Consider the following 26,468-nt stretch of genomic DNA (forward strand, 5'->3'; position numbering starts at 1 on the left):
GTTGTTCTGGGAACACGTTGAGGGAGATGGACTACGATGTCTCAGTACCGAAAAGGGTTCGATCAGTGGGCGATAGCTTTACGAACAGCCTCCTATTGTCATTGACTACACAGAGACTGATCCTTACGGATCAGAAGTTCCCCGCGTGAGAAGGTTTCCCACGGGGTTCTTATCTACCCTAGTACAATGACATCATCCACCGTCATTCGGCCGGTTCCCCTGGTCTGGCCCCGTAGCTCTCATTACAAATTGTAAAGGGGTTGTTCTGGGAACACGTTGAGGGAGATGGATCACGATGTCTTAATACCGAAAAGACCTGGACCAGCGGGCGATATCTTGGTGAACAGCCTCCTATCAATACACAGAGACTGATCCTTACGGATCAGAAGTTCTCCGCGTGAGAGGGTTTCCCACGGGGTTCTTATCTACCCTAGTACAGTGACATCATCCACCGTCATTCGGCCGGTTCTCCCGGTCTTGCCCCGTGGCTCTCATTACACAAATACGCTATTCGCCTAAGAGGTCGTACTCAGTATACTAGTTAAGGAGGTAGTACTATACGATTAAGATAATAAACAGAGGGATGGCTTAGCTGAGGGCATTAATACCCTAGATTACCGTTGCTTATTCCTAGTTATTAGGCTGAGCCTGCTTTGCCTTACTACGGCTATCAGAGGTTATAACCACTATGTCTATATAGATAATACCTATTATAAACCCCGTCTCGTCGAAGTTATAGATATCGTCATCTACAATACCGTATTTAGCTATGGTGTTCTATACGAGCTTGAACCACCCGCTAATAATCTCTAAATCCTCGTATTTAGCCCTTTGATAGTTGTATCTATACGACTAGCTCGTTTAGATCTCCTCCTTATGTCGGACGAAGTTGTAGGCCCAGAGCTTGCCGATAGGGGACTGTCAAAAGGGTCAAGAAGCTAGATCCTGGATCTGCAAAACACGAACCCGGATCAGTGTGATCCGGATTAGTGCGACTCGGATAAGTGTGATCCGATCTCTCGGAGACCCGTTAACCCGGGTCTCCGTGGTCCAGGAAATTGGGAATAAGAAGGAAGTTCACCTCCGTTAGACAAGGAAGAAAACAAGACATCCTCAATTTACATCTGAATTTCCATCCCAAATTTAACTCCGAACGTTCAGAGGTGCTGTGCATCCGACAGGGACGCGCCGCATATATGTAACAGATGGTTGGCCATATCTTCCACACTACGCAAGCTCAGCGGAAGAGCTTGCTTAGATAGCTCAGTTATATACTAAACAAGAGCCTCCTCTTTGGAATCGGTAAGCTGGTACGACTTCGGCGTAGTATTGCGTTGTGTAAGCTTGCCAGCGCATCGATTACGAAGGGTAGATGGTAGGACACCATAAAGCTTCGCTGCAGCTCTAACGCTTAACTGTTATTATATTAGAGGGTCTCAATGGCTAAGATAAGCCTTGCTTCTTTTGAAGGAGCTGGCATATTAGGTGGTGGGAGATGATGAGGTTAAGTATAGAGAGAATGCGTCGCATTAGCTAGTGCACGACTCGCTTATAATGTACGTTATACAAACTTATTTTAATCTTATTTATATATAATTCGGCTGCCGGTAGTTATCTCAGTAAGAGAGTTCAGTTATATATAAGAATCGATTTCGTCTTAATAATAGATTCTAATCGATATAGTATTATTCGAGTTGATTATTGAAGGTATATTAACGTATTCCTTATATTATAGTACATAAACATCTCAGAGTAATCCTAGAAAATTAGCTTAACTAGCATTTCTAGCTATTCAATATCTATCTCCAGGTCAATAAACTCTTATATACCTGATACGTCTACTCGTTTATAGAATTCGGTCTTCTATAGTTCCCAGTTCTTCGAAGACCTGTAGGTGACGGTCGTGATTATTGATATCACAATTGGCTGAAGGTCGTACATACGAAATGATGTATAGATATCTATTAGCATATGAGACTCTTAATTGTCAGACATAGCGTATATTCAGCCAGAAAGAGTGGGATGTATTGTGTTCTATATGAGCGTTGTTCTGGTGAAAGTTCATGTCCCTGGGTGGATGTAGTTTTATTTATATAGCTAAGACTTCATGCTTTACGGCCTTATCCCAAACCACCCTTGTATCCAATATTAGCCGTTGCATTTCGAAGGCGATAGCTACTAAAGTGGAATTTAAAAAAAGTAGAGAACAGCGGAGAGGGGGTAACAGGTACAAGTTAGATGAACGAAGACTAGTACTTCAAGTTTCTTCCTGTCAGGCGGCCTTCGGTCCAAGTAATTATCAATCTACTAACATCGGGATTTCACATAGTTTGAATAATCTACCACCGTATCCCACACGGTACATACGGTGCCTAATATCTAATACAACATCCGTTCAGCCAAAATAACTAGAGATTTAGTGAGCGATGCCTTAATAGGTTATAGCTAGCTATTAAACAAAGCTAATGGTGCTTGTCTCTTCTATCCGTGATACCCAATGCCAGGCACTGGTCGTCATGCCCTGTACATTCTACCATGGCATCTATCACGCGCCTCCTGCATCCTCACCCTCCTATCTCTCACCTTCTCTTCCCACGCCTCCACTCTACCACTCCCCTCATTCTCCTCACCCCCCCCGCCTTCCAGCCCAAATTCCGTTATTGGTTCCCAGACGCCAGCGTCCCGCTGTGGGCCGTTGAGTCAGATATCGCATCCCTCGCTTGCGTCTCGGCGGGCGGCCTCCAGTTTCTCGGTTCTACAACCAAGGCTTCCCTCCAATCTCGACGGACTGGTCCGTCTACGGCTTCGGGACAGCTGCCTACAAAAATCTCCTGAAGGGCGCTCTCCGCGCAACGGCGAAACATGGCCTCATCTTCGATTTTGCGATTGGACCGCATACTGGAGACGGAATCCCCGCTGTGCCGCAAACCGAGGGGTTGGCGATGGAGCTGGTGTACGGGGCGAAGTTTGTAGACGCTTCTTCCGGGAGGGTGAGTGTGAACAGTCTGCCACAAGCGCAGCTTGAGTTCAATCATGGCCCGCTGAACGGGTGGGTGCATGAGCCTGAGAATTGGGGAGCTAGCCGGTTGGTTGCTGTTGTGACCGGGCGGGTGGTGAGAAGGACTAAAAAGAACGGAGGTGAGACGGGGGAATGGGTGGTACTTGATGAGAAGAGTGTGGTGAACCTGACAAACCTGATACGGAATGGGGTTCTAGACTGGGAGGTGCCGTTGGGGATGGGGGTCGAGTGAGGAGTGGGTTGTTATGGCGTTTTATGAACGGTATTCAAACGTCAGAAACTGCGTTTCCCTCTCGAGTGTGCAAGAATCGAATTGGATTGTGAATGGAACATGGACAGTGGACCACTTTAGCGCTGCTGGCGCCAAGAAAGCGACCGAATTCTGGGATAAGTATCTTTGGACGACGAAGAAATTGACGGCTTGATGAGAAAGGTCGGTGGTTATTGTAGGTTCTGCGCCTCTGATCAAAGTCATTAGAGTGGTACTAGCATCGCTAACTCGACCAATTAGCATGGGAAGACAGCATGGAAATGATGTCGCCGCTTTGGTGGACTCCAGGATTTCCCGATCGATTTAAAATCGGTCGCGGTTACAGTGGTACGAAGTACCTACCCGTCTTCTTCCAAGCGAAGAATCTCTGGAACGGCTACGGCGACCCATACGATACCTCTTATGTATTGGACGGATGGCCCGCAGACGGCGGTAAGTATGCAGAGGACTATCGCCTCACTCTCAACGAGGGTCACCAGGACTTTCTTGGAGAGTATCAGCGCTGGGCTACGTCTCGCGGGCTTCACCACTCGGCCCAGCCGGCGTACAATATGCCTCTCGATATGGTACGTAACCCACCTCAGCATTCCAATTCCATGTCCCGAAACATTTGCTTAGGGCAGTCCTTTAGTCTTCTACAATCCCTCTCGTTGGTACGCCGGAGCTTGAATCTCTCGGTTTTGGCCAGGCAGTTGATGTCTACCCGCAGTTCACCGGCCCTGCCCACCTTTTCAACAGAACCGCTATCTCAACGGAAATAGGAGCTCAACGCGGAGGTGCTTATAACCAAGCTATTCCCACACTCCTGAATCTCTTTAGGGACTCCTTTACAATGGGCATTAACACCCTTTCGATCCACGGATTTGCTTATAACGGCCCCTATCCCGGGACGACATGGCCAGGATACACCCCATTCAACTATGAGTTCAGCGAGATGTGGGGACCCCGACAGCCAGCATGGCGGCATATCAACGACACACTCTTATATGCTGCCCGAAACTGTGAGGTGCTTAAGACTGGAGTTCCCAGAGTGGACCTGGCTTTCTATACATGGAAGCAGCCGTGGACAGCCAGGCCCGTGTATCCAGATACGGACTTGACTGCAGCGGGATACACATATGAATACATTGGACCTGAGAACTTAGCGTCAAAAAACGTGGAAGTCCGAGACGGGGTTCTTGCCCCTAATGGTCCGGCTTACAAAGCGATTGTGCTACACCAACAAACGAGAATCAATCCTTCGGCATCAGCATCCTTGCTTGAGTTTGCTGCAGTAGGACTGCCCATCCTCATTGTCGGTTCGGGAACAGATTACACGACAATTGGCTCCGGGAGCCAGGAGATCGTCGCAGAGAATATGCGTCGTCTCACAAACGGGACTTTTCCCAGCGTCAAGGTCGTGCCGCAGGCAGGCTTCCGTCCTGAAGTACTCTGGGAGTCGGGCGTTCTCCCCCGACTTTCGGCTGAGTCTCTCGACGGTGCCCCCGACGCCAGTCAGCTCTTTTCGGCCTGGCGCTCCGACCCCGAAAACGGGTTGGAACTGGTCTACCTGCTCAACCGCGGTCCAGAAACCAGGTTCAGCATATCGTTTACAACCTCACAATCCGCAGTTCCGCATATCCTAGATGCCTGGACAGGAGAGCAGACACCTCTGGTGACGTACCTCCGCACATCTACGGGATTATCAACCCGAATCACGCTTGCGCAACAGCAAAGCATCATTCTGGCCTTTTATACTCCTTCGGACATGGAGACAAAGTTGCCGCTATACGTCGTATCCCACTCTCCCAACTTGGCCCGCTTGCGGGCGAACAACCGAGGAGATCTTGTGGGACTTATTAGTAACCCATTCGAGGAAGCAAGTGTCTTACTCTCCAACAACAGCGAAGTGGTCATTCCAGCAATCAACCATAACAATTCCAGCCAGTTCTCGAGCATCACGCTTAGCCCTTGGAATCTGACGGTTGAGTCCTACTCTGCCCCAGCGAATCTCAACGCTGGATCTACGTCATCCAACATACAAGGATAACAGTCCCATCATCCCTTGCGAAACTCACCCCATGGGCACAAATTCCCACACTTGGAGAGCGAGTTTCCGGTGTCGGCGTATATCGTACCACTTTCCGTCTCCCGCCACAACCTACCGGGATCAACATGGGAGAGATGGACTACACTATTCATCTGACAGGAAGGGTGCTCAACACCGTCAGGATCAAGATAAACGGATACCTTGTCCCGGCTATTGATTTATCAGCACCAGACGACGGGGGGACGTAACGCACTTGTTGATCACCGACGGAGAAAACGAGGCGATCATTGAAGTAGCGAGCACGCTGTTTAACGCAGTCAAGGCGAGGGTGAGCGAGCTGAGGAGCGCAGGACGAGGAGTGCAGGTACCGAGGTATTATACTCAGGTTGGGTGGAAAGAGTTTGGGCTGATGGGCGAGGTTGTCGTGAAGGGGTGGAGGAGGGTTGCGCTTTCTTGACTGCTGGGTTGAAGGTTTATTGCGGCTTATGATGTGATGCCTCCTATATCCACCAAGACGTGATCGTTTAAACAGTGGAAAGGGAAATTTGTTTTCAGATATGGATAACTTGATTACAAAGCATATCTCGGGAATAATTACGACAGTGACCTATCTTGGCAATTCTGGTGGTGGGAGAATACCTTGTGTACGTCTGAACAGGAGCGGTTGGGCTCAGTTTGCGTTAATAAGAGTGCAACGGGAGAGACAAACTGTGCTAACCCTTCATATCGCCTTCCTCCTCCTCATCGCCATCCTCGTCGTCGTCGTCGCTCGTGATAATCTCCCAGGCCCTATCGACTCCTCTGCTATCTTTGATGCAGTAATCCAGCGTTCACTTCACCATATGATCAAATTTGCGCATCCACGCCGCTTTGTGTTCCTTGCGCAACCACTCCAGTTACTCCTCGTCGAACGTCTTCACGCTTTAATAAGCTTGTCAACTCAGCTTCAAGTTGAGTCGCAGAGTTTATGTTCAATGGCTCAGTTGCCCAGCAGCGGAGTCTCAAGGATTGTGCGCATTGTCTCGACAGCTTTAAAAACTTGGTACTAGAAACGAGAGGGCTACTGTCGAGGTGCGTGATTGCGGCGGCGAGGATGATGTGGAATCAATGTTTAGTGATCTCGAGGAGACGTAACAAGTCACAGTATGTCGGCAATTGACATCAGAATCGGATACAGATTGATTCACACTATAATAAGACATCGTACATTCACTTCGTCCCAAAATGAACCAAATTGCAGAAGATCGCAATGACCGACCGCACGCACATGGTTGACCAACCTTAACGCTGACGGTAATGTGCAAATGCCGTTGGATTCGGATGGGATGAATCTGTTCCTGGCTCCGGATTAATCTAAACAGCTCCCGATCAAATGATGCTACTTGTCTTATCAAAATATTCCGCCGTTGCCATTACCAATTTAATTCCCCCTGAGCCAAAATAGAGCGGTGATTATAAAATAACCTGCCATGCGCGGATATAAGAGTCCTTACCCGGTTGTGGTTACCCCATCGAAAGGGGTTGACCAACCATCTCTCTTCGCGTTTGCTGCATATAACTTGAAACGTCCGACCATCAGCGCTGAGCTGTATGCATCACAACAGTGACGGCGGAAATCACTGGAGTGAAACACGTGAATCAGGATAGGAGTTTGCACCGGTAAGCTACCGATGGTAGCACACCGTGAAGGCTTAAAGCGCTCTTCCCCCCCCCCCCCCCCCCCCAAAATGACCCCGCACCGTATACCGATGCTTATGTATTCCAGCTTTTGGAAGAAATAGGGGCGCGGACGCTGTGCGAGTGCATTATACACTTTATCTCGCCACCCTCCTGAGGTCGAATCGTCCATTCTAGAAGAGGAAACCTTGTGGGCGCCAGCAGCTGTAGAAGAGCGCCCTAACCCAATATTTTCTCGACTACGTGACAAAAAGGCGTTCGTTCATCAGACACTCGGCGCCTCATTAGTAAGAGATGTAGCCCAGCAACCCCTGACCTTTCACCGTAGTCCCGGGTTCTCTTCTTAGAACGCAAAAGATGGTTACACCGGGATACACCCCAATATCCGCTGGTAGCAAATCTGTCAATATATTGGTTGGTGACGAATACAAAGTCGACTAAAATGATGACTTTCTCCCGGACACTTCATTTCGTAAGCAAAAACATCAAATATATACGTCTTCCCGCTATCAAGAAATCAAGAGGTTGTAAACAACAAACGGAAAGAATACAACTTAGCTAGAGCTCAGGGCTAAAACTAGCTTAAAACCTTGAACTGCTGTATATACTACCTGAAAGTGAGGAGGAAGCCAGCGAAAATCGTATCCACATAAAGCAAACTTACCGCCGCTAACGAGGAGACTGCTGCCCAGTGGTTTCTGGTCTCGGGACATTCATGATATTGAGCCTATACTCGGCACCCTCGGCCCTTTTAAAATGCTAATCATCATCTGACAATGACAGATAGCCCGGATTTATGTCCCTCGAGCGTCTGCCTAGGGGCATTCTTTGCAGCACCCCAGGACCGTACCGTCTTATCATATGTAGCCGACGCAACCGTCCTGTTGTCCGGCGAGAATGTATCCAATCCTGCTTCTCTTTCCCGTTACCGCCCTCTCTATCGCTTTCCTAGGCCCGCCGTCTACCAACCTGGAACTTGACCTCGGCCCCCCCCACCATCCCCTCTCCCCCTTTAAGAAACATGCGGCCTAACCGAAGCAAGTAAAAACCTGGGCTATACCTGCCCCGGAAACGCGTTATGCTGTTCTCCGTACAGCCATTCAGTTACCTCGACGGCGTGCTAAGTCTAAACACAGGATGACCGTGCTCATTGTTAATACGTGTAAGTCCACGAGAGCTAGAGAGAATGAACCCAGTATCTAGAGAATGTTATAGTATGTTGTTCCGCTGCGTACGTTATGCCCTACGATTCCTTTCCAGCCATTGGTCGTGAGGGTTTCAAGCGTGGGCTCCTGACAAGCGATTTGTGGAGGCAGCTGGAATACCACTGATCATTGCGATGTGAATAATAGATACCGCGCTGAGTTCGGGAATTGTACTGGATTGAAGGCACCGCGGAACTTACTGGACGCATTGCTGTCCTCGTAAGGCAAGTGAGTAACGACAAGACGGAGCGCAGGTAGCCTAACGCTGACTCCAAGCTGTTCGGTTGAGATTTCAGAATACAGTTATGTCGTGGCTCGTTGCACTTGCGCGTCGGTCTATCAACTCTCCATCAAGTATCTCTAGTTGTTCTTCCAATCGTAGATATATTATTATCATCGCCATATACCAATTCCAGGTTGATCACAACCTCTTTTCTGGAGTAACAGCAAGTTCAGGCATCGTTACTAGTATAGCAGTTTAGCTGCGATGAAGCTGAGAGGATGTATTGTAGCCGACTTTGGTGGCGGCACCATAAAACTGTTGCTAGAAAAACTCCATGATAAGACTAACATCGAATCGTTTCTCAGTTTGAAAAGAAACTGGCAACTAACTCAGCATGAGAAGAGAGCGCTCTAGGAGGCTCATCCTCCTCTGCCAAGAAACGACCTTGACTATGGCAGATTGGAATATAAAGCATCCCATATAACCCCCTACATCCATTTCGTCCATAATTCTCCAACATCCGGACAGGCGCCTTTGCACATTGTCCAGGAGCACAATGAGCAACACGAACCGAGATATCCGGCACCTATCTGATGGCCTAGACAGAGACACCTAGGGCAATACAAGCGTTGACGAAGACGGTAAGGCAGGCGGTAAGCTGCACTACCAAGTCAACCACGAGAGCAAGATCAATGGCCGAGAGTCCGCCCGCCTGGCCGAGGCAGACACTAATTAGCAAGTTGATGACGAGTTTGACGCATGCTGCCAACTGCACAAGCACAGCTGCAAAGACGCTGACGCTGACGCTGGCGGAGAGAGAGGCGTGGATCTTGACCAAAATTGAAGCGCAGAGGTTGACGATAGCGATGACAATGCTGACGCAGGCCTGTACGTCCGCGACGACAAGACCCCCAGCCGCTATCTTGGCCTGTAGGTCAACACCCAGCTTCACAATTAGGTCGACGATGACCTGGAGGTCCACGACGATGGCGGCAGCGAGGTCGACGTCAATCTTGGCGTCGACGGCAGCCTCAATTTTGGCGGCTGGTTTGAACAGGGTCAGAAAAGAACAGAAAGCGCGAAGGCATGGTTACAGAGAGGAGGAATGCTTACTGATCTCGTCACATTTCTCCTTAACATGATCGTGGCAGGTTTGAGCAGTATCACCAAGTTCACCACGCTTTACGATCAGCGAGGTAGTGTCCATCACCGGCTCTGCAACAGGAGCGGAAATGACTAGAGCAGACCAACGTTAGCGGATAATGTTCACAAAGATTGTGTTCACTCCTTTGGGGGTGCACGAGGACTTCATACCAGGAGTGAGGCAGGCCATGAAGGCCGCGAAGGACAGAACAGTGTTGAGGAAGTGCATTTTGGGCGGACCGCGTTCAAAGTACCAATACTCAAATAGTCGGTATCGGAAGAGAGAGTGTGGAAAAGGATGTTGACCTGACTCAGTTCTTGTTCTGTTCCCGTGGTGTGAAGAGATTCAAGATCTTTGAGGGTGGGCGATGAAGGCACACTTTATACTTTTTCTTTGCCAGTCAGCAAAATCGTGTGTCGCTGGGATTCTTCCCTTTAAACCTATTATCGGATATCTTGATAACTGGAAACGGACACTCTGTTCCGCATGGCAGCCGCCAACGTCTTCTTCCGCGGCAACTCTTCCCAGCAAATGCGATATATGCCGAGCCATCAGACGGCTGTAACCATGAGATTAAGGTTCTTTTGCATGACACCATGGTGCTAAGGTTGCAGTGCGCAGGACTCTTGACTTTGCGGCGTAGCCGATGGCTCCAGGGTGGTATTTGTCCGAGGTAAACAAGGCACTATCCGTTCACCGGATGTAGCTATGTGGAGGATGATGTCATGTTAGACACAGTTGGGCCCCTACGAGGGGCAGTTGGTGGAAGAGCTACAGGGTGTGATGCATCACTGCACCGACACAGCGTGGACGTTGGCGGACGTGTCACCACACACTACCCCGTTGCCGCCGCCCCCATGGGACGGGACGCTTGTCCGTTGATGTTGGATGTGATGACCCACATACAAACGATGCAATGCAACTTCGCAATCCAGCCCATGCCAAGACGAGCCTTGCAGGTGCCATGTCCGAATGTCAGCGCTTACCCTGTAGAATAAGAGTGTTGTGACTAGCTCCAGAGAATAGGAGTTAATTTCACATACAACAACGTAAAACTTTGTATCAATAAGATAATGTTACTAGTGTTTATATACGCTGTCTCTTGTAGTCATTGTCCTGGTCAATATTGTTACCCGTTTACCACCATTATGACAAACTAACCAAACTCGACGATCAGGTACGAGGAGAGGGGATCTCCCTCAAAACTTGTCCAGCTAAAAGGGGGCAGATCGGCAGGGGAGAGCACACGAATCAGGTTTACTGCTGGTCAAACTTGTTTTGGTTAACTGTGAGGTGCCATTGGAAGCTGCGGCTGGACTATCGTGGAGGCTCGGAAATGGTAGAAGAATCATGGACTCCTTTCAGGCCGGTCTCGACGCAATCTCTCCTACCCCCGGGGCTCGGCTTCCGTGGTTACATCGTCTACCCTCCTGTGTGGTTGCGACTAAATTTAGTTAGATATATCTCGGCCGGCATATCTGTTTCCGGAGCATCATTGTGCAGAACGGTGCCTTTACGTAAGTGGCGTAAAATTACCCGGCTTCTCCGGGTCCTTGCGAACAAACCTCCTCCTCAGGGGAGCATTATAAGATACCATCCAATCTCGCTACCAAACCTACCAGGGAACTATGGACTCTCCGTCTCTAGGACGAGACCACGGAATTCTCCGGCGCCAGACTCTCCCTAGTTTAGCCTCTGGTTCAACATCCAGAAGCTGAAGCCAAGAGCGAACCAAACAGCGGTGAAGTTCGTTCGACTGCAACATCGCCGACATGAGAATTGGTTTCTTATGCGTCCAAGCAACTATGGTGCTTTCGACCGAGAAAGGAGCGCATATGCATGTAGAGCGGGGCTACGGTGAGCAGCAAACCAGGCAAAGTCGTAACGAGGTCCAAATCATTAATGCCCAACCGGACTCCAATGGAGCACGGTAGCCGTGCAGTAACAACCGAAGACACAGACGACGGCATTAGATTCGGCACCAAGTCCGACCCCGCCGGATCACCAGCCAAAATTGCCCGCAGTTCAGCCGCATCCCGATGAGGGATCCGGGTGTGCAGATCCGAACGCTGGCTGTACCGCAGCTTTAGATTGTATCGATAAATATATATACCGTTATATACCGCCGCCAGGTTTGATGTGCTGGTGCGGCACGGCCAATCGTGAGCTTGATCACATAGGTCGAACCACTTTTCTCCATTTCCGGGCTGAAAGCTGCAGTATGAGCGCTTCTTAATTACCCTAACAACCAGCCTGAACACTCATTGTCATGGGACGCAAGTTTGTACAGCTGGCTGTGATGATGCCCTGTAGTCGGCGTTTACATCACCAGGGTGTCTACTCCTCTGCCAAGAGAGAAGGGCGGGACAAGTCGGGGTAGTAGCGAGGGGCATTCAGCCAGCCAAGACAGCCAGGCACTAAAAAGGATATACAATATACCGAGTGCGACACACTTGAAATATCAGTAAATTTAATGTAATACTACCCCGCCTCGACACAGGTTTGAACATATACGTTTTTGAAGGGAAGCCAACTCCTTTAGAAACAGCTAGAAAGGTAACACAGGATTCGAAGTGGCTAGGAGGCTGGTATTTGTGTGTTAGCGTCTTTGCTGGGTGGAGGTGACCCTTTTTCTCCACCTGCAGAGGAGGACGCAGGGACAAATACTGACGAAAGCGGTACAAGTGGGATAGCAGCGGCATGGGCGTCTTTTCCGCAACTTTAACGGTCAATGAAATCGGCCGCAGCAGCATTTGCCTTGTCCCTCACAGCAAGCACTTTGGGGCACTTCGGGGGGACTCTTATTGCAATTTAGGGGGATAGCCATAGCAATAAGGAGATTTGAAGGCCCAGTGGTTTTGTCGTCGAGCGCCGAGAATATTTCCTCATTTTTGACTCAAATGTCTCGCTACAGACTCCTTGGGTTGATACATCTGCAATGTGATTAATGACGAGATCAAAGAACGATGGTATAATCCTAGCTCTATCCCGCATGTCCCGGCGAGTACTGCCTCTTACAGTTAGAATTATTCATGAAACAGCTACATTACGGCCATAGGGGCTAGAAGTCCAAGGAAGCTATCGCCTCCCGTCTTACGCATAGGGCAGTAGATGTCGTCGAGGAATCGTTCCGGGAAAATTCATGACCTCGTCGCGGACAAACGCCCAACCTTCGCTCACTGTCCCTCTAGTTACCCACACTATGTTAGCACATGGCCCCTTTCGTGATCGTTGAATCGATCTTTTATTAATATTATAGAAACCACTCTAATGCGCTATTAGTAGCCCTTCTTCGATTAAACGTTCATGCTTAGAAGGATTGGCTAGGACGAAAGAGATACTATCCGTTCGCACAGGTTCGAAGTCATGACAGAATTACAATTGATCGTGATTTGATAGCATCCCAGGCGGATATAGACATTGTAGAAATATATTAGCAGATTTACCGGCAGAAGGCGAGGAGAACTGCAGAAATGTGAGATATGGTTCGAGACACAGCTGCTTAACTGAGTTACTACCAAACTCACTACGGAGATCCAGGTTTCCAAGCTTTTTTATAACGGCTCAATGTGTAGTAAGTTGCTTATAATGAAGCTGATAATGAAGGAAACTTCGAGCCCATTTGCGTCCCAAAACCTCCAACCGCTGCGATTATCCAATAATCATCACCGCGGAGATGCAGGGGACAACTTCATTGTCGACAGCTTACTTTTAACGTACATTATAAGCGGCTCGTGGGTATAAGTAGGGCGTGGGCTTTCCACTACCCTACAAATACTATCCTCAATTACAATATAAGAACACTAGGAGCTAACTATAATTACATAGAAACAGCTGAATCCGAGGATTCTATAACCTCCTGGCAAGTACGAGCATTATGGCCAGGCTTGCTATACACACTACAGCACCGAATCTTCGTACGACCACCCCCTGTACTACTACCTCCCGGCTACGTTTCTTCTACTACCTCCCTACCTATAGCCTTCTAGGCTAGTAGATCCTATGTATCTTGTATAGTAAGTAATCCTCTAAGCTGCATATGTGTTCCTTTAGCTCTCCGGCGCTTGCTTAGTGCCTCGTTGACCTTGTGGAGCGAAGAGACCTCTGACCGAAGAAGAGCTACCTGGTGTATTATAGCCATTGTACCCTTGGTAAGTTGATCCATAGCACCTAATATTGAAGTCGGAGAGCTGTTTTGATGGCTAGAAATGTGAGTCTTGATGAGCATTGACTGCGATTCGGCTTCTCGGGGGTTGTGTAGTGTCTGGAAGATCCAAGGTTGTGCTGTATTAGGCCGTAAAGCTGGGGGTGTTAGCATACGAAACTATATATCCAGTGTAGAAAGCACCTTCTCTAGATCGTACGGTATAAGGCCAGCTTTTATAAAGCCACCCTGTATATTACTCTCTATTATAGAAGCAAAGAAGGCCTTACGGAAGGCATAGAGAAACTCGAGCTTACTGACGTAGTTGATATGCATATACATTAAGTTCTCGATTTCGTGACCGTACGCCTTCTTTAATAGCCCAAAGCAGCTATATCGAGTGGCTAGTTCTTATAGGAAGAGTGCGGAGGTATGTAGAGTGTAATAATATTGTTCTATTTATAGTAGAGTTCAAACTCGGTCGAGTAGTGGCTTTCGTAGCTGTCGAGGATTAATAGCTGGTATATACCCTTTATACAGGATTTTGTATAGTAGTCGAAGTACTTAATCTAATCTAGGTCTATAGTATTAGTAGTCTAGCCATTATCGATAGTTGCAATACGCTAGGTAAGTAGAAGGTTATACTCCCGGTACCAGTTACCAAGGTAGTATTGTACAGCTAAGATGATGAATAGCGGGATCGCCCAGCTAAGGGCATTGACGCCCTAGATTACCGTTGCCCACTTGTGGTTGCTAGGCTAGGCTAGCTTTGCCTTACTACAGCCATCAGAGGTCGTAACAACTATACCTGCGAAGATGATGCCTATTATAAACCCAATCTCGTCGACGTTATAGACATCGTTGTCTAGGATACCGTACTTGGCCTTGGTGTTCTATACAAGTGCAAACTACGCACTAATAACCTTTGGATCCTCGTACTTAGCCCTCTAGTAATCGTATCTACGTATCTATCATATCTGGAGCTCTGGCTGGCGTTTAACAAAGTTGTGGGCCCAGAGCTTGCTAACAGGGGGCGCGTCGTATACGCGTAGTAGTTGGTTGGCCATATCTTCCACACTACGTAGTCTTAGGGGGAAAGCTCGCGTACATAGCTCAATAATATATTGAACAATAGCCTCCTCTTCGGAATTTGTGAGCCGCCGTGACTTGGGTATAGTATTGCGTTGTGAAGGATGGCCAGCACATCGGTCACGGAGAGTTGAAGGTGCAATGTTATAGAGCCTAGCTACGGTCTCAAGCCTTCGTTTCTTATTTTTTTGAAGAGCTTCAAGGGCCAAGATTACCCTGGCTTCTTTTGAAGGAGAAGGTATATTGAATTGTAGAGAAAATTGATGTTGAGTGGAAAGACGACGCGTCATGGTGGAAAGCCCACGTCCCACTTATACCCACGGGCCGCTTATAATGTACGTTAACTATAGCGTACAACGTTTTCTACTCAGCTTTGAACAATGCAGGAGAAAGACAAGACACTATACTAACTATTACTAATTATAACTCTCTACATCCTCTAAAGTGACTTGTTATGTTCATGTAACGAGAGTCTCCAGACGAAGGTCAGGAGGACCCGCCGAATGATGCTGGATGATGTCACGATACAGGATAGATAAGAACCCCGTGAGGGAACTCTCTCACGCGGGGCACTTCTGATCCGCAAGGATCAGTCTCTATGTAATTGATAGGAGGCTGTTCACCAAGATATCGCCCGCTGGTCCAGGTCTTTTCGGTATCAAGACATCGTGGTCCATCTCCCTCAACGTGTTCCCAGAACAACCCCTTAGGGGGTAAGACTTGGGATGACATCGGGTGGATATCAGGTGTACGTCGAGTGCTGTTCGTAGCCGCGCAAATGGATAAGTGTCGAACCGGTGGACCTCACAGTCCATCCGCTCCAACGAGCTGTATAGTAGGAAAGGAGAAACGATGGTTTGGGGTAAGGAGTAAGTCGTCTTATAGTCGGGAGGTTTTCGGGAAAAGTTCGGCCGGTTGTCGGGCTGTAGTGGGGTTCGTGGCTCCGAGGTCCCACTTTCCCGGTTCGGGCCTAAGATCCGAATCACGGCCGAATCGTCCGGATTTCCATCCGAACTTACATGTTGTCCTCGCAACTTCAAAACGCATAAAGATTGTACGACTGCTCAATCGCAAGGCTTGTACACAATTATAAATTTGCAGACGTGCATTGGCCGTTTCTCCTCGGGTATAAATACCCCTCTCCTCTCCTACCTTTTCTAAAACTTTTCTTCTTCAGGCTCTCTTCCACACGTTATTTCGCTCGCTTTTCGCTCTACTCCTACGTATAGCTCGCTGCCCGTCCTCGCCTCTCTCTCCCTCTCTCTCTCTCTTCCTCTCTCTCTCTCTCTTCTCGTCATCGCTTCAGCCACTTTTCCGTCGCGATAGACGCTTTCGCCGCCTCCGCCGCCGAGGTCACGCCGTATATAAAATGCATTCGCTCGGCGCTTAAAAACACCAACCCTCGCTCCGGCGAGGTCCTTACAATTGACTGTTCTTTCGAGCAGTCGACCTCCTCGCGTTGCTCCTATTACAACGCAAAGAAAGAGTTATATACGCCGGTAAGTTATATACATTTTCGGCAGATTGGTAGGGGATTTGCTAACGATTGCAGGCCGCTGCCGGAATGGTTAGCGACTCCGTCGACCTTATAATCCTTATCGATACGGCTCGCGCTATCGTCGATTATTGTATAGAGGACGCCGAGGGCGAACTCGACGAGGAGGGTAATCGCCCTCAAGTTTCTACGCTATCTCGCTATAGCCGCAAGAAGATCGCCGCCGCCGCTAAAGATCTAGTCGGGGCTTTCGACGCCGCCGAGACCGCTTATCGCCGCCAATTCGGCATTTCCGGCGCCACCAAGCCGTCTTCTATAAGTATATTTATCTCACTTGTCTTCGTACGCAAATCGCTGATATCTCGATAGCAAGCTTATATAGTATATTACTCTATAGTCGCGTTGTACAGCCAACTCCGCCTATAGCAGTCGTCCCGCCCTAGCCGGAACCGCGGCCGTAATACCGACGTCAGTCTCAATTACTATATTTCTACTGAGTCATCGCTGACTTTTCGTAGTACGAGTCTGAGGTATATGCCTAGGAGGTACGGTCTGTCGCTCGTCTGTTATTTAGTAACATTGGTTTCGTGGGTTAGTCGGGTACTAAACGCCGTTTCCTTAAGAAGGTTAAGGAGGAGATCGCTGCTAACGTAGAGGATATAGAGGCCTAGTAGGTTTAGGTAGAGGTAGCTCCTAACTTAGAGCTGGTACCGACCTCAATTTTCTGAGGTTTATATTGTTTTCAGGGGTTTTTCTAGGGTATTTCGGTTGGGGTTAGCGTCTGGTATACCCCGGGATATAGCTTTATATAGGTAGATATTAATTAATATCTTATCGCCTGCGCTTTTACTGGTTTTCATGTACTTTTCGGAATTGTAATACTAGCTTAGGTGTATTTATTATATCCTCCTCTAATACCTACTGATTGTACTCTGAGGGCCAGCCTACCTATTTAACCAAAAAGAAGGTTTTACCCTAGAATTTTCTCTCGTCTCGAATCTCTTTAACTTCCTACTCTCCGTCGTCCTTAAGGTCTAACATCGGCATTACAGACAAATCGTCTCCTTTTCGGCTATACCACAGTTCCAACATTAATATAGGAAATACATTATACAAACGATCGTACTTATCCGGAAGTACTAGACGATAAGCCAGCGATCCGACTCGGTTTAGAACACGAAATAGACCGATGAACTTAGATACCAATTTCCTCGGTAACTTGAATCTCAAATTCCGGGTTAATAACAATACCAAACTTCCATTCTTAAACTCCTTTTTTATATACTTCTCGTCGTAATATCGTTTCTAGACTACCATAGCTTCAGCCCAATTTTGTTCTAACTGTTTTCTCAGTTCAACAAGTTTTTCAATTCTTTCAATTATACTAGGTATCCTCCTCTCTTGTATATCGCCCTCGATATAGCAGGAAATCGGAGGTTGATAACCTATTAATACTTCAAAGGGACTTATCTTAATTATAGAATTGACAGTACTATTAACAACAAATTCTACTTCTAGGAGGAGATTTGCCTAGGTAATTTGGTTTTAGTATACGAAGTAACGGAGGTATTGAATAAGTATTTGATTTACTCGCTCCGTTTGCCCATCGGTTTATAGGTGAAAAGCAGTCGAAAGCCGCTTATATACCTTTTGCAGGTAATACAAATCGCTCCAAAACTATAATGTAAAAACAGAACCTCGATCACTGATATAACTATCAATAGAGCTATACTTAAGTTCAATCTCTTTATAAACAAGCTCTGCTAATTCTTAGCTGGTAATGGTAGTGGATACTAGGAAGAATCGGTTCATCTTTATATACCGATCGACAACCACTAGAATTACGTCCTTCTCGGAGCTATCGGAACTCTTTACTACAGGAAAACCTACAATAAAGTCTATAGTAATTTCGCTCCAAGGTCATATAGGAATCGGCAATAATTCGAGCGATCTATACAGCTTATACCGTCTTATCTTATTGACTTAGTAGGTGTAGCAGGTTCTACAGTAGTCTTTAACATCTTTAGTCATACTATACTAGAAGTATTTTCTTTACAACAGTTCGAGAGTCTTCTCGATACTAAAATGACCTGCCAACGGATCGTTATAAAAAAGCTAGAGTAACTCCTATTTAACAGCTTACTCTACCGAGACGAACAATCGTCTTTAATACAGCAATTCTTACTCGTATCCAAGTGCCTATTCGAGCGAAACTCTCAGGTTTCGGGCTAGATTCGCCAGCCTTTCCTTAATTTTCAGAGTCACCGGATCCGTAGCTTGTAGCTCTAGGATCAATTCTCTTATAGATTTCGACAGTTCCGTAGTATAAACCGCTTCTAGTCGAACGTACTCTCTCACATATTAACGAGTAACAATCTATTCCCGTCCAAGCCAATCGGCTTCTTAGTAATCCTGAGGTCCTAGCAAGTAAATACTCAGCGATCCTACAGTAACTTCTAAGGGACAACCCATTGTTTCGGGTTTCCAACTGGCTAATTTGCTAGGGTCCTATACACTAGCATCTTCGCCATTCTCTGGTACATAGTAGGCTCTCTTAACCCCTTCCGCAGTCGTCTTTCCGACCCGGGTACTAGCTGATTTACCAGGGTTTCTTGCACAAGCTAATTTACTCTCTTCTATGCAATAGGCAATCTTATTTCTTTCCGCAATCAGCTTTCTAATCCGGTTTACCCGAGCAATTTTGCTCTCAAAAGTAGGCATCCACTCGAGTCTGTCAGGACATTCTTTATCCTCGTAATCTAGTCTTCTCGAAGGGCCATCGGCCGGATTTCGCTTCCCAGGCTGATACTTGATAGTAAAATCAAATCCTACCAGATACATACACTATCTAGCCTATCGGCCATTCAATCGGTTTTGCTTTATAAACCTTTATAGGTTATTGTAATCCAAAAACACAGTAACTTTATAGCGACTCCCTTCAACGTAGTATCGCCAATACTTAAAGGCTTCCATAATAGCCATCATCTCCTTATCAGGAGTTCCATAGTCCTAGGCCGGTCCAGAAAACTTCGCCGACCAGAACGCAACGGGACGTTTTCGGCCCCCTTTCGGGACCTACAACAGGACAACTCCCATTACAAAGTCAGAGGCGTCTATCTCAATGATAACAGGGAGTTCGGGGTCGAAATAATGCAAAACTGGCACATCTTGAAATACTCTCTTAAGCCACACGAATACCGCACGCTCTTCGGCCTCTAACCAGAGGGTTCCCAGTTTTCGTCCATTCTATAACCCCTTTCGCAAATTACTCAACGGTAATGCAATCTCCGAATAACCTCGAATAAATCGACAGTAAAAATTGCAAAATCCTAAGAAAACTTAGATATCTCGATAGGACTATAGTTCAGGCCAATCTTAGATAGTCTGAATTCATACCGAATCCATACCGACACCTTCGGGAGTTAAAACATAACCCAGAAATTCCACCTTATCCTAATAAAATAAACACTTACTGGGCTTACAGTATAACTGCACTTGTCTCAGGCAATCCAGGACTCGTCGGAGGTAAGTCGTATGGGTTTCCCGGTCTAGGGAGAAAATTAAAATATCATCCAAATAACACATATAACAATCGTCCAGTAGCCCGCCTAAAGCAGTCTAAATATAACTTTAGAAGGTCGCAGGAACATTTATCAGGCCAAAAGGCATAACAAGATACTCAAACAGACTATATCGGGTACGGAAAGCCGTCTTCCATTCGTCTCCTTCTCGGATGCGAATCCAGTAGTATACCTCTTTCAGGTCCAACTTCGTGAAATACTTTACTCCGGATACTCGGTCCAAGAGTTCTAAGATCAACAGTAAAGGGTACCGATTCTTAACCGTTATCCGATTAAGTCCGCGGTAATCCACATATAAGCATAGAGTACCATCTTTCTTTAGAACAAACAAGACAGGACTTGCAGCTGAACTCTAGGATAGACGAATACAGCCTTTCACCAGGTTTTTACACAGATATTCCTCCAAAATCGAAAGTTCATATCGTAATAGAGGGTAAAGAGGTCCAACAGGAGGAACAGTATTGGGGAGTAGATCAATAGCATAATCAGTACTTTTAAAAGAAGGCAGAATATCTGTATTACTAGAATTCATAATATCCGCAAAGTCTGAGATTTCAGGAGGGATATCTTCAGGTTTTCGGGGGATATTCTCCTCTTCCTCCTCTGGAAAAAGCGCCTCCGGCACGTCTAGGTACTATATCAAAGAGTAAACACAAGCTTCTCCTCGACATGTTTTTAAGAATTTCTTCGGGTTTTCAATCCGAACACGCTCCGATTCCATCATAAACCACTATAAATTCCCTTCTAGGTATAACAAGATCTTATAGGATATTAAACTTAGCATCCCAAGAAGAACAGGGGAATCATTTATAACAAAGGGGTAATTGATAGCGGTACAAGAAATATATGTTCTTTAGGTAATTCCTTAGCAGTCTATCAGTTCCAAAGGAACTTTATAAACACCAAATGCTTCAACGATATAATGGTCCATAAACCGAACACAGAGTAATTGCATCCCGATCCATCGGAGTTTCCTCTACTTCACGAACTCCAGACTAATAACATCAATCTCTACTCCAGTATCGAGATCGACTGTAATAGATTGAAGAGCATAGTTCAACAAGGTTACGGAAGTGTACATTCGTTCTTTAACTGGAACCCCTAGTACATCGTCTTCACCGACGTAATCGGGGTTCACATCCACCGGTATCTACCGTTTCCCCGCCGATTTGAGCACGATCCCCCACCTCGGCGACTGGGGTACCTAATAGCTTTATTCACTGATACTCCTTTTTATAGGCAGTCGTTAGCGAAATAGGTATTACTGCCACAAACAAAACAAGTCAAAGGGTTTCCCTAACTATCTATAGGGTTCAACTAATTAAAATAAGATAGGGTTGACGTAAAGTGGTCGTCAGGTTTCGTATATAGCGTCGTTGACTACACATTTCGTTAGTAATAACGGGATAATAACGCTCTTCGAGGATAAAATAACGATTTATAGGTTAGAGAAGAACGCGATAAAGGAGAAAAGTAAGAAAGATTTCAGGACAAATACTTAGAGGCTTCCTAAAGTTTTCGGTACTAGAAACCATACCAAATTTAAATAGCGAGTTTGACCATCTCTTCCCGAGTCTCTAGCTTGTTATAGACGTACAAGTCGATATAGTTACTAATTACAGACAAAAGCTTCGTATAAAAGGTAAAAGTACAAGCCTTTTCGTCCTACTTCGGGAATTAGGCCTCAAGGGATTCCAAGTACTAATAAAAGTCCAAAGGAGACTGGTTTTCTCGTTACTTAGCATCATTAAGCTACTTTACAACAGTAGATTCTTAATCTGCAAGATCTCGAACACAGTTCAGTATCCAATCTTCAAACGTTTTCCAGTCGTTTTCGGCCTCTTATCGTACATCTGTCGGAAGATTATTGCAATAACTATACCATCGATTGCAAGGACGTTCTTCCATTTGATCCAAGGCAAAAAGGATCCGGTTCATGCCTGTTTTAAACCGTTTCGGGTCTCCCATAAATACTCGCTGTAGATCTTAGAGCCATTCCAAACGGCGTCGATAGGTAGTATTATCAGGGAACTGAATCAGATACTTCACCTTAATCGCCTTTCGGTCCTCATCATAGTCACTAGAACCTGCTGAAGGAGAACGATATCGCCTGCATTTCGGTAAGGATTCGCCTAGTAAGATGCCTAGCTTCCGAAGCAAACCCTCTTCTTGTTCTCGCAGTTGTTTCAGCGCTTCCAGTTGCTGTATCCGAAGACAGGTTAATTCCAACAGGTTATCATAGTAAGGAGCTTAACGCGGAACCCGGGAGTCCGAAAGGGTATACGAAGATATACGAGGTCGAAATCCTGGTAATTCCGACCGATAAAGGCACACAGGATTTGTAGGTAATTGGGGGGTGTTTTCCCCTGGACTCGACTCTGCTCCCAGCTCACGGGAGGTACTCATCGTAGGTGCCATCTCGGCCAACGGTAGAACAGAAGGATCAGAATTGTAAAGGGGTTATTCTGGGAACACGTTGAGGGAGATGGACCACAATATCTTGATACCGAAAAGACCTGGACCAGCAGGCGATATCTTGGTAAACAGCCTCCTATCAATTACACAGAGACTGATCCTTACGGATCAGAAATGCCCCGCGTAAGAGAGTTCCCTCACGGGGTTCTTATCTATCCTATATCGTGACATCATCCAGCATCATTCGGCGGGTCCTCCTGACCTTCGTCTAGAGACTCTCGTTACAGTTCACCGTTTAATAGTTCCATTGGAGTTTAATTGTAGATACATCTCTTTGCTATTGTATATTGTCAAAAAGGTTAGGCGCTAGTCCAAGGATCAGGATCACAGGATCTAGTGCAGGAGTCAAACCCATGTATTCTAGTCAGCTAAAGCAGGCTGGCAGCCAACTGCGCCACTGTACGGACGTCATCCTGTACGCGTATCTCGTCTATAAAAGGAGCAAACTCTCCAGCAAAGATAGATGGGAGCAAGACAATGGACACAATCAAGACAATCAAGACAATCAAGACACATACAAGACCCTCAACTGTCATTCCCAAGATTCAGAGGTGCCGTGCTTTCCGACATATATAAATGGTATTTGCAGTAGTTAAAGGATCTTCAACCTCCTTGCAGAGTATCTCTCCCAAGTATCAATATATATCGTCTTGCCTTGTTTTGGCTGTAGGGACGTAATATATTAAGATGTTGCCTTTCCTTATATATCTTTCCATAGGCTGTTTTTCCCCTCCTACTTAATGTGGGAATCAAGGATCTAAGAGCAGAAGGATAAGGGTAGAAAAACTAGACTGTCTAGGTACAAGTAATGTATCCGTAACTTACGAGTAGAGTACTTGTCACGGGTAGAATAGTGGTCTCATTAGACTCTGCCTCCCTCCTAAGCTCTGTTCTCCTCTGTTCTCCATACTCCTCTGTTCTCCATTCTCCTCTGTTCTCCATTCTCCTCTGTTCTCCATTCTCCTCTGTTCTCCATTCTCCTCTGTTCTCCATTCTCCTCTGTTCTCCATTCTCCTCTGTTCTCCATTCTCCTCTGTTCTCCATTCTCCTCTGTTCTCCATTCTCCTCTGTTCTCCATTCTCCTCTTTATACTCTATAATGAGGACGTCTAAACTTGCTTACCCCGCCCGCTTACCTGATTTCCTTCCCGCTTATACGCCGCCTTGATGCCGCTCCGACGAAATATACATACTAGTTTGTGTTACTATTGTTGCTTTTACAACCTTGCGAACTTCAGATCTGTACTAACGCTAACCCGCCTAGCCGGTCCCCACACCTATTTGATGAACATACGAGTATAGCAACTGGAGTATTGTCACGGGCGTGATATAAGCAAGTGGTGCGCAGCGTTCAATCACGAAGTGATTGAACTGGCGGATCTTTTGGTCTATTGGCAGAGTGGTTCACAGCGCGCACTCTGTTACAAGTATCATCCGTGGTAAGTTCCGCCCTCCGGATAGAGGGCCAGGATCGTAGGGAACATTCCTTCCTTACTCAAGTATAGCACTAGAGCCTCTATCTGCTTTCATACAGAAAGAAGTAGCCTTCATTTACAACCTGCCTTATATAGCTAATCTTGATAACTATATTTAATAAGCAGCTAAAAGAAACCTTTTTTACAGGCTCTTTATAGCTTTTAGCGAAATAGCGCAGGAATATACATCTATACACACAATAACGAAAGAGGATAGGTCGAAAAGCTACAACAACGGCCAGAACAAAGTAGGTAGACAGAGCTCTCTCTAATCAGAGGGAGAGTATTTTGCCTGTAAAGGATCTCCCGCAAGTCGGGGTAAAACTAGGAAAAGAGAGTTGTTGAATTCGTTGTCCTGTGTCTAAGGATGACAGTCCGGACAGTCTTAAATGCAGGAAAAACGGGTCTCTAGGCTAAGATAGCCCCTGTCTGACCCTCTGATCAGAGGGCCCAAGTGCCGGGGTACAGTTTCCCCGATTCATTAGTTAGCGTAAGATTGCTAATGAAGCAATACTTGCATTGAAATGATTATGCATTGATGTGAGACGCGACTCCCTCCTACACACATACACACACATATATATATGTATTTCTATCTCCCTCACCCCGGTCTACCAATCCCGTAATGCTTTCCATTGAGTGTACTAAGCCTCTACTTCTCACCGCATATTGTCATGTTGCCGCACAAGTGCACCGGCACACGTTCCACCCAATGAAGCATCCCGATGACTCGATGTGGTTGTTCACCGTACCAGCGCAGCAACCCCTGCTAATGCCGCTCGACTCGCAGTGTTGCTGGCAGTGCTCATTCCAATCCGTTTCGCACCCGCCCGCCTCCCATTTAATCTGTCTCGAGCATGCCTGGCGCTTGTCGACACCGAAAATGTGGGACTCGCCCTGGGTTGGAGCCGCCATAACAGCGGCCGCGAGCGACGCTAGCATTATGACCGCGGACCCGGTTCTCATGATGGTTGAGAAGGTACGTGTTGATCTTTGACGTGGCTAGATGTTGGGAGTGTTAAAGCGTAGAGATTTGTTTCAGTGTAAGAAGTTTGCGATAGGATGTTGGGAGATAGACATTTTCCAGTTGTCGGTCGACGGAAATCACCAAGTTCTTATAATTTTCTCCTTTCCTATAGAAAGCCTCAGGAGCAGGGAAGTGTAATAAAGCCTTATTGGTCTGGAGTCAATCTGTCATCCCAGGAATCGTATTGTACTAGGTCCTGCAATTCGGACGCCGTAGCTGAGCGATCAGCGTGGGGCTAACCAAGGGATTGGTAGATAAACGAGCCTCGTGTGTCCTGGAATACTAGGATCAGCAGTAGTGCAATGGTGAAAAAAGCAATTTCCGTGGTCAGTCACATGGCGGGCCAATCAATCCACAAATCGCTGTTAGAAATCTGCATAAGACGGGAGAACTCTATCACTACTGTTGTACAAGTGCCGCTAACTTGCGTTTCGAGAGTTCATACTCTTTTAGGCAGTGACGTGATGTGAGGTGCAAAAATAAACTAAGTCTACAAAGGCTGTAAAGTGGAAAGGTAGACCAAAGGCGTCACTACGAAAGGAAAGATATTTTAGCTTTCGCGGACTATGTTGTGTTTGCAGATTGTAGAGCGTTGATGCACAATGCCTACTGTATCCTTTCTAAAGGCGATATCCCGGCGAATGGTGACATAATTAGTTGTCTAATATACGTATAACCTATGATTACTGACGTACCCCGTCACTCCTCTCATCTCTGCTATCGCGGTACAAAAGGGGGAGCGTTGATTGGATATCATAGAAGATAGCATCACAGGACATTGAATAGCATTGGGGATCAGCGAACTCCCCTCAGCGAGGCTATTCTTTAGCGAGCTCATATACTTAACGAGGTATTTATAGAGTTTTTAGTAGCGCCGAGGAAGGTCCGAAGATCTATCTTGGTACGGGGCTCGGGCTAATTTCTTCAATATTCTTACAACCCAAAGGTATAGACCAGAGAACTAGCTAACACTACTAAGCGCTTCTCTCATTAGAGAGCTCAAGGAGCACGGAGGTCGTGCTAGTGGCGGAGCCTGTAGTCATCTTCAGAATACGCTAACTGAAAGACTGTGTTGGAGTAGAAAAAGGCAATAGCTACAAAGGTGTCTTCTCATCGTCTTATTCGCCTACTTTTCTTAGTCGAAGCATATCGAGAGGCCCCGATATTTGCGAATGTTTGATGGAGACTAAAAGGTTAAGTTAGATAGTCAGTAGGTAGTGATGGCTACCGTAGTATAGAAGGATATAGCCCGATACCTCTAGTAGTGGACGGAGATTTCTCTATACTGACGGGCTGTAATCCCCTGGCCGAGTGTGCGGAGAAGTGGTAGCTGATAGTATGCAACTTACCTGTAACACCTTCGTAGCGATCATTCCCGAACCGGCTTTTAGGGGGTAAAGAAGCCTCGAGTTTTGTACCCCTTGGTTTGTTCAGAAGGTGTATGTTTATATCGCGTAGCTATATCGCGTAGCAAAATGAGCTCAACGACATCCTTTGATCATATTACCGAGTATAACGGAGTTACTAAGTGGTAATGGTAGACCTTCGTTGAAGCCTGTATAATATGTATAAAGAGATAGTTCTACTGCCTTAGAGTATAAACTGCCCAGCTACC

At 46.6% G+C, this 26,468-nt stretch overlaps 3 protein-coding genes across 3 annotated transcripts; 2 read left to right on the plus strand and 1 right to left on the minus strand.

Moving 5' to 3' along the window:
* Positions 1 to 3,443: 3,443 nt before the first annotated feature.
* On the plus strand, positions 3,444 to 5,319 carry MFIFM68171_07023 (uncharacterized protein; the record flags this gene model as incomplete). Its single annotated transcript, XM_071062443.1, has 3 exons — positions 3,444 to 3,465; positions 3,531 to 3,856; positions 3,922 to 5,319. The coding sequence occupies 3 exons, from the start codon at positions 3,444 to 3,446 to the stop codon at positions 5,317 to 5,319; spliced, it is 1,746 nt and encodes a 581-aa protein (XP_070918544.1).
* Positions 5,320 to 5,350: 31 nt separating this feature from the next.
* On the plus strand, positions 5,351 to 5,776 carry MFIFM68171_07024 (uncharacterized protein; the record flags this gene model as incomplete). Its single annotated transcript, XM_071062444.1, has 2 exons — positions 5,351 to 5,388; positions 5,545 to 5,776. 2 exons carry the CDS (start codon positions 5,351 to 5,353, stop codon positions 5,774 to 5,776), a joined length of 270 nt encoding a protein of 89 aa, XP_070918545.1.
* A 3,246-nt stretch (positions 5,777 to 9,022) lies between these two features.
* On the minus strand, positions 9,023 to 9,796 carry MFIFM68171_07025 (Transmembrane protein; the record flags this gene model as incomplete). The annotated part of the gene is made up of 3 exons (XM_071062445.1): positions 9,023 to 9,468; positions 9,538 to 9,660; positions 9,739 to 9,796. The coding sequence occupies 3 exons, from the start codon at positions 9,794 to 9,796 to the stop codon at positions 9,023 to 9,025; spliced, it is 627 nt and encodes a 208-aa protein (XP_070918546.1).
* Between the last annotated feature and the right edge of the window lie 16,672 nt (positions 9,797 to 26,468).

Source organism: Madurella fahalii, assembly GCF_045866475.1.
Source record: "Madurella fahalii IFM 68171 DNA, scaffold_4, whole genome shotgun sequence".
In the NCBI taxonomy this organism is placed as follows: Eukaryota; Fungi; Ascomycota; class Sordariomycetes; order Sordariales; genus Madurella; species Madurella fahalii.